Source organism: Abramis brama (genome assembly GCF_963993115.1).
Source record: "Abramis brama genome assembly, chromosome: 8".
Classification (NCBI taxonomy): domain Eukaryota; kingdom Metazoa; phylum Chordata; class Actinopteri; order Cypriniformes; family Leuciscidae; genus Abramis; species Abramis brama.
The window spans coordinates 11,749,807-11,764,457 of NC_139970.1; the positions used below are offsets into that span (position 1 = coordinate 11,749,807).

General features: G+C 37.8%; 2 protein-coding genes and 1 long non-coding RNA gene across 3 annotated transcripts; all 3 read right to left on the minus strand.

Annotated features, from left to right (window-relative positions):
- Positions 1-1,318: 1,318 nt before the first annotated feature.
- On the minus strand, positions 1,319-4,326 carry LOC311088546 (uncharacterized protein). The gene is made up of 10 exons (XM_084122737.1): positions 4,233-4,326; positions 3,912-4,001; positions 3,706-3,800; positions 3,455-3,520; positions 3,227-3,310; positions 2,953-3,120; positions 2,537-2,601; positions 2,224-2,326; positions 1,949-2,038; positions 1,319-1,403 (listed from the first exon to the last, which is right to left on the minus strand). The coding sequence occupies exons 2-6, from the start codon at positions 3,988-3,990 to the stop codon at positions 3,091-3,093; spliced, it is 354 nt and encodes a 117-aa protein (XP_083978863.1). The 5' UTR covers positions 3,991-4,001; positions 4,233-4,326; the 3' UTR covers positions 1,319-1,403; positions 1,949-2,038; positions 2,224-2,326; positions 2,537-2,601; positions 2,953-3,090.
- Positions 4,217-5,972, minus strand: LOC311087837 (serine/threonine-protein kinase pim-2-like; the record flags this gene model as incomplete). The annotated part of the gene is made up of 6 exons (XM_084121307.1): positions 5,907-5,972; positions 5,618-5,712; positions 5,426-5,476; positions 4,809-5,187; positions 4,548-4,727; positions 4,217-4,374 (listed from the first exon to the last, which is right to left on the minus strand). The coding sequence occupies exons 2-6, from the start codon at positions 5,678-5,680 to the stop codon at positions 4,217-4,219; spliced, it is 831 nt and encodes a 276-aa protein (XP_083977433.1). The 5' UTR covers positions 5,681-5,712; positions 5,907-5,972.
- Positions 5,973-6,061: 89 nt separating this feature from the next.
- On the minus strand, positions 6,062-8,065 carry LOC311089002. Its single transcript, XR_014607610.1, has 3 exons — positions 7,999-8,065; positions 7,639-7,806; positions 6,062-6,215 (listed from the first exon to the last, which is right to left on the minus strand). It is a non-coding gene; the product is annotated as an uncharacterized lncRNA (long non-coding RNA).
- Positions 8,066-14,651: the final 6,586 nt, after the last annotated feature.

Sequence of the window (14,651 nt, forward strand, 5' to 3'; positions counted from 1 at the left end):
GTGCGTGCGTGCGTGCGTGTGTGTGTGTGTGTGTGTGTGTGTGTGCGTGTGTGTGTGAAAAAATCACAGCTTCATCGGAATGTTACGAAACTTAGTGACTTTTATGGCATTAGATATTGAGGATAAAAAAATTGAGGTCATGATCCGAGCAGGCTAAGTGGTCGTAAAAAAAACAGTTCCTTTTGTGCTCTTCAGTCAAAAATGACCGACCATAGGAAATGAATGGGAAATTGACAAAAACACAAATATTCTGAGAATTTTTGTGTACAATCTACAAATCGTGCTCAACAATGAAGGGGTGACACTCTTAAACATCAAGAGTGCAAAACAGACACACCCACTCACACACACACACATACAAACACACACACACACACACACACACACACACACACACACACACACACACACACACACAGCAGCTCATTTGCATTTAAAGGGACACATAAAAACGGCGCGTTTTTGCTCACCCTCAAAAGTGACAACTTTAACATGCTATATAAAAATATCTGTGGGGTATTTTGAGCTAAAACGTCACATACACACTCTGGGGACATCAGATACTTATTTTACATCTTGTGAAAAGGCCATTATACCACGCCTTTAAGCTGTTTTCCTCATGGGGACCCAAAAATGGTTGTAGAAGGAAAAGGATTTCCGATACTGTCATCTTTGTAGGGACATTTCGTTAAAACTAAATATAAAAAAGTGTATAAAATATAAAAGTGAAACTCCTCCAATGCCAATCTGTGTGTGGGCACGAGTAGCCAGTTGTGTAATTCTTATTTTTATTAATGATTCTTATTCTTGCGGTACCATGACTTGAATAACTGCAATAATGACCTGAAAGATAATAGTTAATTATGTGATGTAATAGTGTTGTCCAGTTATGTCCTCTTCAGTGTCTGTTTAGCACCAAAAACACTCATATTTCACCAGTAGATGGCGATGAGTGAGTGAGTCAATATATCACTGACAACCAAGGATGGACAAATAAACCATCATAAATAGCGTTTAACAAATGTAAACAAAATGTAAACAGTGTGAAAGATGTGCCATTTTTCTGCCTGTGATATTGTTTTCATTTAATTTGTATCTATTTTGTCTATTATTGTTTGTCACTGTTTTATATTTGTTATTGTTGCATAATAATAAATCCATATTAATAATAAAAAATACATCCAAATTAATAACAAGTCCAAACGAAAAAGCCCATTTACAATTTTCTTTAACGTTTATTACAAATATACATGCAGCATTTCAATTCAACAGATACAAATGTTAAATAAAATATAAACACGTTAAACAAAATAAACACGTTCTGAGTTTCTGTCAGGTTGGTGTTGGACTTCTAGCTTCGGGTCAAGTCTCGAGCTCGGAGCTCTCAGCAAGCATGTTATTTCCTATCCAAAACAAAGAGTATATGAACAAGTCAACTTATGAATGTTTTTTTAGAGCTAGAACAGAATTGAATTCTGTTTGGTTTACTGATTCTGTTATTTTCCTGTTTACTACAGGGATGCTGCATTAAAACAATCTGTATAGTATCAAGCGCTATATAAATGAAGGTGATTTGACTATAACAAGAACATTCCCAGCTAGCAAAAAGTCGTCTATTAGACGTTGAATAGACGTAAATCTTCAATGTCTAATTACGGTCCACTGAAGGTTGAAAATGAAAATTGAAAACATTGAAAACAGGTCAATCTTCAACGTTTACTCGATGCCTACTGACAATTGTCAATTCTCAAGTCCCAACACATCAACATGCCAAATAACATTTTAGATTAACATATGAATGAAACAAAGCTTTAAAGAGAGAATAGCTTTATTATACTTAAAACAGCACATTTTAAATAAAATATAGTGCAATAAAACACGGATTTCACATTCCAAGAGTCAACACAAAACACAACTCAGAAAATTGACACTACAAATGTTCACACACCAGCTCTCCCGGGAGCATGTTCAAGTGTCTCAGCCATAGCAGCCCTGATTTCAACTTCTGTGGCAGTTTTACTCCACTTCATTACTGCAGCTGCAAAAGAAAATATATTAGATGGTGCATGAATAAACCACGTCTTACATCATTAAGGCTCCCACTACACACTGTATTTACATTTAATCAATTAACAATTGCATGGATTTGCATACCTTCCCAAAAGAAATACAATTGGTAAGCTAAATTAGATATATATATATAAACATGAAAAATGCAGTTACCTTTTACCACAGAGTAAAAAATGGTATCCTGGAAGGCTTGTTTCGCACTGCTACCCCGCGCCCCTTCATGTTGAAAGAAGCCATTAGGCTGTTGGTGAAAAGCCTGAGAATACATGCACAAAATCATAGGGTGAGGTCCACGCCTACATTCTACAAATATTCCTTTATGCTTGCATTATTCCTAATGAATCATCTCTTTCCGCATTTTTGATTTTCTATGTGCTAAGAGGAGGGCAAACAGAGCAGGCAATGAGTAAAAATGTAACTGCATAATTACATTCTATATTCTGAGCATGTGACAGTTGTTTAATACCTGTCCATCACTTTATGGACGCAGTCTTTATCATTCCTCCCTCCCACCATTGAGAGCTGGGACACCTGTACATGACACATGAAAAGACACTCAATACATTATGAATAAACCCATGGTGTTGGTAATATACTGATTGTTGCCAGATTGAGCTTAAATGGGCACTGGTCATGTTGACTCATCCATACATGTTGAGTCCATGCAAAATATTATGGGACAGTAGTACACCTCTAATACAAAGGCATGAAAATACACCTTCACTGTGTGTCCCTCAATTACACATTCTATAAAGCTGTGCATGTTAACAGATGCACTAGAAAAGAATATTTTTGTCCAATATAGATCATTTAGACTTTTTGGAGACTGGGGGGGTCTAGTCTAATTGACATAGTTTAGTCCAATTTCTGTATAAATCTTACCCTTTGTTCCCAGAGGTTGCGGTCCTTGAGATGTGCCTCTTCTTGAGCAAACTCTTCTAAGGTTTCTAGCAACATGGACAGCAGAATTCAGGGGCTCATAGTGCCTCCCGACTCTTTTTATCTCATCTAGAATTTCAACTAGCTTTCCAAGCACTGACTTCTGGCTTTCTGTGGAAGAAAATACATTCATTTATTTTTGTCAAGTATTTTATAAATCTTAATTTATGATTATTAAAGAATGATACAAAATAATAAATATTGACCATGGACGTACTAGCTTGAGACATGGGGAATAAGCCTCTCTCGGACTGTGATGGCCTTCGAACTCCACGCTGAGGTGTGAGAGAACACCTAGATCCTGAAGAAAAATAACAATAAAAACAGCGTTGAAGCTCATTGAAATAGTTGTTAATTCTCCTACCTCACTTATTGACATTATTGCAGGAGCAGCTGTCTTTAAAAACTATGAAGAATGCAACTAATCATGGACTCACTGCCCTACCTTTTCTGCTCCCGGACTGTGATGGCCTTCGAACTCCACGCTGAGGTGTGCGAGAACCTCTAGATCCTGAAAAAAACAAACAAAAAAAGCGTTGAAGCTCATTGAAAAGTAATATTACAATAATTGAGGTTGGAGAATTGACAACTATGAAGAATGCAACTGATCATGGACATGAAGAAATTTACTAGCCAATGGCGATTCTATTGCCAAGGTGTGTGTAGAGGGTTGTAAAAAAATGTTTACTGACTTACTGGCTGACTCTGGACTAAATGCTTCTGATGATTCAGACCTTGTGGGTGAACGGTGAAGCGTTGGACGAGAACATCCAGAAACTGGATACGCGCAACTGGAAACAGGAAGGTTGAAAGACTTTGTTTTGAGCCCAGACTTAAAAATACTTTATATTCCATTTGCATTGTGAGCAAGTAAAGTAGAATAAATAAAAACATGAAATTACTGTCTGAAGATGCAGGACTCTCTGGTTGTCTAATGGCGGTGTTAGCCAGTTCTGGGGGTGCAGGTAACTGGAGCAGCATTGCATTTTGTCCTGTGGTTGTTAAAAGAAATTCCAAAACCAGAAGCATCAGCAACTTAAATGACAGAAAAACTCATATTGCCAACCATTCCCTGAAGCTTGATGACTGAATTACACCACTGGACCAGCCCAGCCATTTTACTCACCCCTATTTGAAAATTAATTTGAAAATCTCACTACAAATAATCCAGAATTGAAGACAAAAGATTATAATCCTCCTCTGCCTGTTAAACTTCCTCACACCTGAAACTGATCGAGTGAATCTCCTCAACTTCTCCAATCTGGTGTAGATGACGATCAAACCATTGATGTTCTAACATCTGCTCTAAGCTGGGGCGTTTAGTTGGATCCCGGGCTAGACACTGTCTAATCAGATCCCTGCAGTCTGTACACATTTTAATAAGGAGAGAGCTGGTTAGTCATGACCATGTGACCTGACATTTTCGCTATACGTTGAGCTATATCTAAAAATTCTGACACACTTCAACCTTTAACTTTCTGTACAAATCGTTTGCTTTATGTGTGTGTTTATCAATTTTATCATCATTATTCACTCACATTCGGATAAGTTGCTGTTCTGAAATATAACTTTGGCTTGTGTGATTTCCGTTCTATTAAGAAAAGGGAGACATGCGTTCGACAACTTGTACAGCAACACTCCTAGAGACCAGACATTTGCTGGGACGGCGTGGAATCGAGGTTCTGTCAAGACTTCAGGTGGGCAGTATTTCAGAACTCCTGTAAGAAAGACATTTGCACATCGTTGAGCTTTTTTTTTTAAAGCATCATCAAATAATTAGTACCTTCAGGCTTCCTCACCCCTGTATATGTTGCTCTCGTAGCCTTCACTACTAAACAGCTGACCGCAGCCAAAGTCTATCAGCTTGAGGTCTATCGTGTCTTTCTTCAACAGGAAATTCTGCGCATGAATGTCATTATGGAAAACACCACGATGGATGCAGTGTTGCACTGCCCGCACAGCCTGTATCATGACGACCCGTGAGAACCAGTCACTCCAAGGCTGACGAGTGATTGAGTCCAGCAAGCTCTCGCAGGGTTCGGGATACTCCATGACCAGAGTGAATCCTTTAGGATCTTCAAACCACTCGTACAGTTGTATGACGAAGGGGCTTATGGATTCTCGCCTCATCATCATCAGCAGCGCCACTTCTGTAACGAGAGGTTCGGGATGCCCAGGCTAGAGAGAAGAAGCAGATAGAAGGTTTGCTGGGTAAAAATCTGAAGAAAACATCATTTTGAAATGTACTATTCTATGATCTTTTTAGATGCGTTCAAAAGAGCCTTTTCAGCTCAAAGTTATTTGGTGCCTCTAGGCTTATTGATCACATTTATACCTAACGCTTCCTACGGGTGTATTAACTACAGTAATCTGCACTTAAACAACTCCACACACATTCAGGTTTTGGCCAACTTACAATATTAAGATAGCGATCGTTGTCAATCTTGCGTATCCGCTTGATGGCAACCTGCACACACAAAAACCCAGTTTCAATGACAGTAACAGTATTCAAGCACCTTGTACTAAGTATTAAACCATCTGTAAATTGTTTGAAATGTGTTTTGATGCATGCAAGAGCAAAATGTTTGTACAATTCAGTAAGATTTACCTTTTTGCCATCAAATTTGCGTATTCCCCGGAACACCCTTCCAAATCCTCCGGATCCAATCATCTTTTTCACGTTATAGAGAGACTCAAAGGACTCTGAAAAACACACAGAAAAATATGAGACAATTATTAGCTTGCTAGATCCATTGTTTTATTTAAAAAATATCAGTGCTGGTCGAGCAACAGCAAATCGGATGTTAAAATGTTAAAAACTGACTCAGTTGAAAAACTTGAAATAGCAAAATCTCTCTCTGTAGACTTTACACCGCCCAGCCTTATTTCAGTCTCACCTGTTGAGCTCTTGTTCACTGGAGAAGCCTCCACGGCACCCTGAGCAGTTCGGCCAGTTGATGTCTCTGTTGGCTCGACAGAAACTGGACCCGGCAGACACAGAAACCCTTCGAGGCTGTCGGACCTTGACAAACCCTGTTGGTTTGGGCTCTCCGATCCATCGCCACTCCACCTCCACTCGGCGCAGTACGAGCCTCGGCTGCTCAGACTCAACGGCTCGACACAGGCCTCAGAGAGGGACCAAGATGAGGATGACGCGATGCCCGGAGAAGAATCTCTGGAAGCAGTTCTCCAGGATCTGGAGCGGCCTGAGGATGGAACATTTCAGACATCAAAAACTGTTTTTTGTTTTGTTTTTTTAATAATATTAATTATCAATGTCAGTGCTGGTCACATCAAATTGTAACTTTGGTTTCACTTTATTTTGGTCCCTTTAAAGGGGACATATCATGCCAAATGCACTTTTTTAGCCCTTAAATGCATTTTGTTGTATATTTGGAGTGTTTAGAAGTACAGAAAATATGAAATTATTCTCTTCAGGTGCTTCGTTGATATCTTTATATTCTGTTTTGGTCATATTTTTCAACCTGTTCTGATTTTTCTGTTATCTATGACGTTTTTTGAACTATTACGTCACAGTATTTGCAGCGGAACTGCCAAATAAGGACATTGACTTCCGGCCCAACACTTCGAGCAATCCGCCATTTTTATTTCTCGCTGCAATTTTGTAGTCCAAGCTAAAGGATGCAGAAGTTACGAGAGGGTAAGTTAAAATGTTCGGTTGTTGGATGTAGTAACCCACACGCTTCATTACACCGTTTAATGTAGATGAACTGCCGCGCTTGTGACAGGGCGCATGTTTAACTGAAAGAACGAGCAGAGAGAGAGAGAGACCCGGTCGCGCGCGCGCTCCCTCTCTTCGGAGCCAGGCGAAAGTGTAAACAAGACATCACCGTCTCCAAACTAGACGCTGTCTTGCTCTCTCTCCCTCGCACATATTAATCAAAATAAATCGACACGGTGGTAAAAGGTCGGAAGACCAAAGTTTCATGTGTAAATACAGTAACACACCATTGCGATACATCCATATGAAGACGTTGTTCTACAGGTTCGTCGTCTTCATTTTCATCTCGCTCCTGCTCCGACTCTGGCTCGAACGTGTAAGGCTGGCTGGACAAGTCTTCCGTTGTTGACGTTTTGTTAATAACGTGTGAATAAAAAGTTTCTGTGCCGCAGATAATCGTATCTCTGCTATCAAACTACAAAAATGTCCGAACGGGGTGGAGTTGAACCGAGTGTGGGCGGGGTATGAAGTGTCTCAATTGTATTTAAAGAGACCGCACCAAAACGTGTTGCTCTCAGACACACATCAGAAAAGGGGTAGAAAAGGGGCCTGTGGAGCTATAATAATGAGGAATTCAGACCCAAGCATTGCAGTTCCGCTTTATATAGACTACAAATGTATGATTTATATGTAAAAAGGAACAATTTAAAAGCATGATATGTCTCCTTTAAGACATTCTATAAGTCTATAAGTAACATTACACCTACATGTCTACTAACTCTCATTAGTAGAGTATTAGTAGACTCTACTAGAGTATTAGTAGACAGTAGACTTTCCCCTATTATAATAAATAATATTATAATGGGGGAAATAATTTTAATATTCTGTAAAAACAAGCCTTATTTTGAGTGGAAAACAAGATAATACTGTTTAAAATAATGATTTACCATTACTTGGCTTGACGCCGGAGTGATCTGGAGCAGGTGATGATGGTTCCGGAATAAAAGGCTCCACAACATCCACAGCACTACTGGAACAGCAGCAGAAAACAGCCTTCAAAGCCCTCCAGATCCTGAGGAGACAACCAGGTCTCTTCGTACGTTCTGGAGCTATTTCTGAAATGAAGAAAAAACAAATGAAAACAACTATTAGACACATCTGTAGTTGCAAAGTTACTTATAGTCGACAGAATGTTCAAAAGGGACCATCAAAATAAAGTGTTACCGTTACTTTAGTTGACAAATCAGCCATTGAAAATAGAAATAGAAACTAAGCCATTACTTTCTTTATTAAAAGCCTATTCTGACCTCTGCGAGAGTGTTTAGACGAAGTGGACGGACGTCCATCATCTGGGTTCCGCTTCGCCCTCGTCCCGCGAGCCTGACCTGTGGACACAGAAACAGAAAACTCAGAAGACAGAGATGTTAAATATCCAGGACGATCCTGGCTCTGGGTCGGGTCTGGCAGCGGCAGAGGTGGACAGTAACAAAGTACATTTATTTGAGCAGGGACGGACTGACAATCTGTGCGTTCTGGAAAAGTCCAGAACGGCCGTCCAACCGAGGGCCGTCGGCACAAAAAAAAGTCTAATAAAGCAATATGAACAGCCAACAGCAGGGGCACTAATACGATCACTTATATGCTACGTGTAAAAAAAAAAGAGTTGGCCTACTAGCCACTGACTTAATAGTTTTATAAGGCTTACCTAGCTATTGCACTTTTAAATTTGCTTACATTATATTTGAATAGTTATAAGTTATAGTAGGCTTTATAGCAGTTGCGTCTGATAAACATCAAATGGGAAACGCTCAAAAAGCGGAACGAAACTTGTTTGATCTGTGCGCGGCCAAAGCAAGCAGGGCTGATCTCGATAACGCAAACATTATTACACAGAGCTGCGCGATCCACTGAGAAGCATTTCAATTCAGCGCAGAATTCTCTATTATAAACCCACAGATGACTATGTGATTTAAGTTAGTTAAAAGACAGATGAAAAAACAGGCGAAACATTGTTCCAAGAACAAACCAGTTAGAAAACATTTCACTCCACAACTTTACTGTAGTAAAACTGTAGTAAAACAAACTTTTTTTGGCAGAAATGTGCCTGTATATATTCATATTAAAAATGCTTTTATATATAGTCATGTTATTAAAGTTATTAAGTTGTTATTAAACGTAATGTTATTAAATGTAATCAATGCAGTAATGTTTTTGTTTAGAAGTTATGGCAGTTTATTTATTTTGCATTTATATTAATACTAAATATTTGTTTTTGATAACACATACTATAGATTTATAGAGAAAAAAAAATCAATATATATTTTCATAATTTTTCAGGAATTGTTTAAAACTGCCTGAACCAGAACCAGATCTCAAGATATTTTATTATTTCGCATATTATGGTGAAAAGTAAAAAAAAAAGTTAAAGGTAAAGTTAAAAAGCACCATGTTATATGTATAATAAATATTTTTGAGTATAACAAACAAGTAGCCCTTCTAGATTATTGTATCCCTAGAGGTAGCCCACAAAAAGGTTGGAGACCCCTGGTATATAGTAACTATATGTTTTATAATTACAAGTTTGTGTAATTTGGGGTTTCTGTGGGCAGTGACATTTCATTATTTGTATTTTATTTTCAATGCAGATGTAATGGCATTGTACAAATTTTTAGTTTTTATTTGAAGGCTGAGGCTTCATTAATAAACACAACCCCAATTATCATGATTGGTTTTGAGATGTTACTTGCTTGTCTGATAGGCTACAGTGTGTGGCATAGTATCAGGACATCCTGGCTATAGTGTCTGTAGCGCACGGCTAGGGGCGAATGGCCGGATGATGGGAGATCATTTGGGAGAAAAAAATGATTTTTCATTTTTCAAATTTCTCCTATTTGGGAGAAAGTCCAGGGCTGTTTTTTAGCCCCAGTCCGTCCCTGTATTTGAGTACTGTACTTAAGTACACTTTTTGAGCATCTGTACTTTACTTGAGTATTATTTTTTCTGGAAACATTTTACTTTAACTTCACTACATTTGAAAGACGAGTATCGTACTTTTTACTCCACTACATTTCTGTCAAGGTCCTTGAGTAGAAAGTAGTTGGATTCTGACATCAATCTGATTTTCATTTTCAGCGTTGGGTTTGGTCTTCTAAATGCACATTTTGTCATTGTTTTGGAGCACACTAGCTTATAACAGTGGCTGACATATTCATACTAAAAGCCAAAAAACTTTAAATAGGGCACTATTTGAGGGAACAGCCCGAAACAGGGTGTCCGAAACTATTGTGGACGTTATTAAGAGCACTTATTCAATCTCACATTCAATCCCACTACAGGAACTGTGTTCTAGAAATAAATTTCATATTGATATGAGGGTAGGTATAGGCCGGCATAACGTTAGATTCAGAGGCACAAGGTACTGTAACTATCACAAACAACAATAATAAAATGCATTGACATTTACTTTTGATACTTAAGTACTTTTAAAAACTCTTTTCAACTTTTACTTGTAACTGAGTAATATTTGACTAGTAGTATCTGTAACTTACTTTCACTCAAGTAAGGAAATTGTGTAACTTACTTCGTCCATCTCTGGGCAGCGAATCTCCACGGTCACCAGAACCGGGTCTCCAAACCTCCTGACCAGCCGTCTGAGGGAAAGCAGCGCTCCTGGGTCTGGAGTGATCTTAGGATGGAATATTTCACAGATCACAGAGTAAGTAATATTTTAATAACGTTAATAGTAATAATCAGCAATCAATGTCTGTGGTCAATTACACATTTTTACTTCAGTTAAGTTACTCAAATTCAAAACTTTATTTCGCATGCAAGGAATCAAATACATGTGATCAAATGGGTTCTTCAAATTAATGTAGTCAGTCATTGTACAACATCATACCATAAACCATAAATGAAAAATTAAAGCACTCACCTCCTCTTTCACCCATCATTTGATCGTGAGCCATCGACATCTCCTCCAAACTGCAATAAAATCAAGAACACAAAACAAAACACAACACAACACAACAAAACACAACACAATACAAATCTCCTCAGAAATACTCCCCTGAAAAAATATCAAACAAACAAATAAAAGTAACAAGTTATTCTCAGAAATTATATGACGCTTTCACAAATGTAAAGGATATATTCTCCGATGTCCTTCTAGAATAAAAGTCTCCTCTCAGAAATCCAGAAAACAGCTTCAAAGTCTCAAGTTTCGCACAGAAAATTCTCAGCAAAAGTCTGTTAAGTCGCCTCGCCCTCGTCTCTCAAACAACAGACAGCGGTCGATCGGGAATTGTGGATACATGCAGATTGCAGAATTCATAAAACGCGTCACTATAGCAACTAAAATTTGAATCACTGCAAGATTCAAGTGTAAATATAGGCAGCATTCATAACATGCATCGTTACAGCATCTAAGATTTTAAAACACTATAAAGCACGTACAGACAGCGATCGGTTCGAGTGTAAATATATACGCAGTCAGAATTCATAACCTTCCTAGCAACTAAATTCGAATCACGCATGCACGCGCACATCGACTCTGATTTATTAAACAGTTACAAATTTAATGTTGACGTTTTCTTTTATATGATATTCATTCTTTCAGAACAGTTTTATTATTAAAACCCGTGGAAAATGCGCGCAAAAAGGCACAAGGGAGAATAAATCGGACATCATATAAATTAATTAAATTGGCCCTTTTCCGCATATATAACCACAAGGCCAATCAGCTTTCAGTATCACTAATGCGTCATCCAACCGGTTAGTAGTAGTGGTGAAGAAATCCAAATTATTGTTGAATTCTCTATTAAAATTGTTCACAATTGCTACCCAGTTAACTATAAACGTGATAAATTTGCCCCCATTAAATATCAAACTAAAACGACAGATTGCATTGTGGGTTTAACCTGATGCAGCAAAAGATTTGTTGATTACAGTGAAACTTTTTTTTTCTTTGCTTACAAAAAATAGTTATTTTTATTAAATAGTAATAGTAATAATTATTAAAGCATTGCAGTATTTCTTGACCAAAGTGCTTCTGTAATATTTAGTGTATCTATAGTGTATTCCTGGAAATGGACCCTTCAACTTTTCCATTATTATCTCACCAGTTGAACTATAATGAGCATATATATATATATATATATATATATAAAATGAACATATATAAAAACTATAATAGCATACAATGTTATAAGACTACAAATAATATTTTTACAAATCAGTTATTTCCTCCCACAAATTTCTCTCATCTTAACTATACATAATAACTTTTTGTCACCCGACTGAATTTGATCAGAAGGGATGTGTAAGCACTATTATTTGAAAAACTTCTCTGTTTTGTATTATTAAAAGCATTGTTTGACTATACAAGGGTAAATTCTACTGTGATAATTCTACTATGGTATTTACCAATTGTTCTTATGCATTATTGCAGTAGTGGTACTTCACTTTCTCTAGACTCAACTCACTGGGCCCATTTGGAGCAATCTGTGTCTATGTGCTAATATAATATACCTTGTACATCTAGCCTCTAGTCTAGAGAGAATATGGTTGTTCATATCTAAGGGCCCAAATCTAAAAAAAAAAATTGTGAGGGCACTGACCACTAGGCTATTGAAGATAATGATTTGCTGCAATTTGATAAATATTAGAACCTCATTGTGTACGAAACATAGGGGGAACAGAATCCGACGGCAAATAGTTCAGCTGTCGAAATCCGTTCCCCCACCCCAATGATGAGAGATGTTGATGTATCGGCTTAAAATATGCTTATGCTATTCTGTGTGTGGATGGAGCTTAAACAGCATCAATTTGATAAATATTAGAACCTCAGTTTGTCAGAAATATGGGGGGAACAGAATCCGACGGCAAAAAAACAGCTGTCGAAATCCGTTCCCCCAGCCCAATGATGAGAGATGTTGATGTATCGGCTTAAAATATGCTTATTCTATTTCGTGTGTGGATGGAGCTTAACTTGCATCAGTTTAAAGAATGTATTTCCTTGCCTTTTATTATAATTGGACAGTATAGTATCAAGAAGGTTTGACGACCCGGGACTTGAACTCGGGTCGCCCAAAGCTAAAGTAAAATTAGGAGGGCATTGACCACTAGGCTATTGAAGCTTTAGTCTACAGCAATTTGATAAATATTAGAACCTCATTGTGTACGAAACATAGGGGGAACAGAATCCGATGGCAAATAGTTTAGCTGACGAAATCCGTTCCCCCACCCCAATGATGAGAGATGTTGATGTATCGGCTTAAAATATGCTTATTCTGTTTCGTGTGTGGATGGAGCTTAACTTGCTTCAGTTTACAGAATTTATTTTCTGGCCTTTTATTATGATCGGACAGTATAGTATCAAGAAAGTTTGATGACCCGGGACTTGAACTCGGTTCGCCCAAAGCTAAAATAAAAATTTGAGGGCACTGACCACTAGGCTATTGAAAAAAGTGATTTGCTGCAAGTTGATAAATATTAGAACCTCAGTTTGTCAGAAATATGGGGGGAACAGAATCCGACGGCAAAAAAACAGCTGTCGAAATCCGTTCCCCCACAGCAATGATGAGAGATGTTGATGTATCGGCTTAAAATATGCTTATTCTATTTTGTGTGTGGATGGAGCTTAACTTGCATCAGTTTAAAGAATGTATTTCCTTGCCTTTTATTATAATCGGACAGTATAGTATCAAGAAAGTTTGATGACCCGGGACTTGAACTTGGGTCGCCCAAAGCTGAAATAAAATTGTGAGGGCACTGACCACTAGGCTATTGAAGATAATGATTTGCTGCAATTTGATAAATATTAGAACCTCATTGTGTACGAAACATAGGGGGAACAGAATCCGACGGCAAATAGTTCAGCTGTCGAAATCCGTTCCCCCACCCCAATGATGAGAGATGTTGATGTATCGGCTTAAAAAATGCTTATTCTATTCTGTGTGTGGATGGAGCTTAAACAGCATCAATTTCATGTTTTTCAAAATATACAAACACTTTTAAACAGTATTCCACAATCTGAATAAAACATTATCATGTCTGTATCATAGAGATGCTTAGAAGCAATGGAAATTGGATCCAATCACAGTTTTATTAAACAAAAACTCTTAAACATATAGCAAGGAACACAGAGATGGGGCCAAGTAACAGAAACAGATGCAACTCAATACAATACAATACCACTGTACAAATAGAGTACAATGAACAAATCTTCAGGTTTGCTGTAACATGGCCCTATTCAATACATATTCACCCCCATCACCATGATTAAATACTAATTGATCTTTTAGCAATGCTCAAAATAATTTCAACTCAACTTTAACAGCTTTGTCTATTGTTGAGAAAATGGTGTGTATGTCGCTCCACTGAAAATATAGACTTGTTTTGCAGCATTCTGGTGAGCATGAACGTGACTGGCCTATTCCAGAGTGAGACTCATCGCTGCTTTGACACGTACCACACATCGGGTGTTGTGCCATCCCAGTTGAAAAAGTACCAATTTTTTTTTCCCCCACCAATACCAATAAAATCTCCATTTTTTGGGTTTAGAAAAATGGCAAGTCTATGGCCGTCGAAAGCAGATAAGCACATTCGATGTATAATCTTCGTAAGGTTCCATAGCGCAGAGTTTGACTGTGTGTGTGTGTGTGACCCCTTTTCAAACACAAATCTTCCTACACGATCATCAGACATCAGAAAGTCCTGTTTCACAAAATCTTCATCTTCATGGAGAAACTCTGTCAAACTAATTTTCTGGCGTAGATAGTGAAGGTCTTCATCTGTTTAAGCTTGTTAACTGGTCAGTCCTGTTCAGCTGTTGCTGTTCTTGTCTGTGTCACACACATCTCTCTAGATGTTTCATCTCTCTAGGAGTTTTTGGAGTAGCCATTGTAACACTAGAGTTGTAGAATGTCTGTTTTATTTATTTAATTACTATCTTAAATCTTAT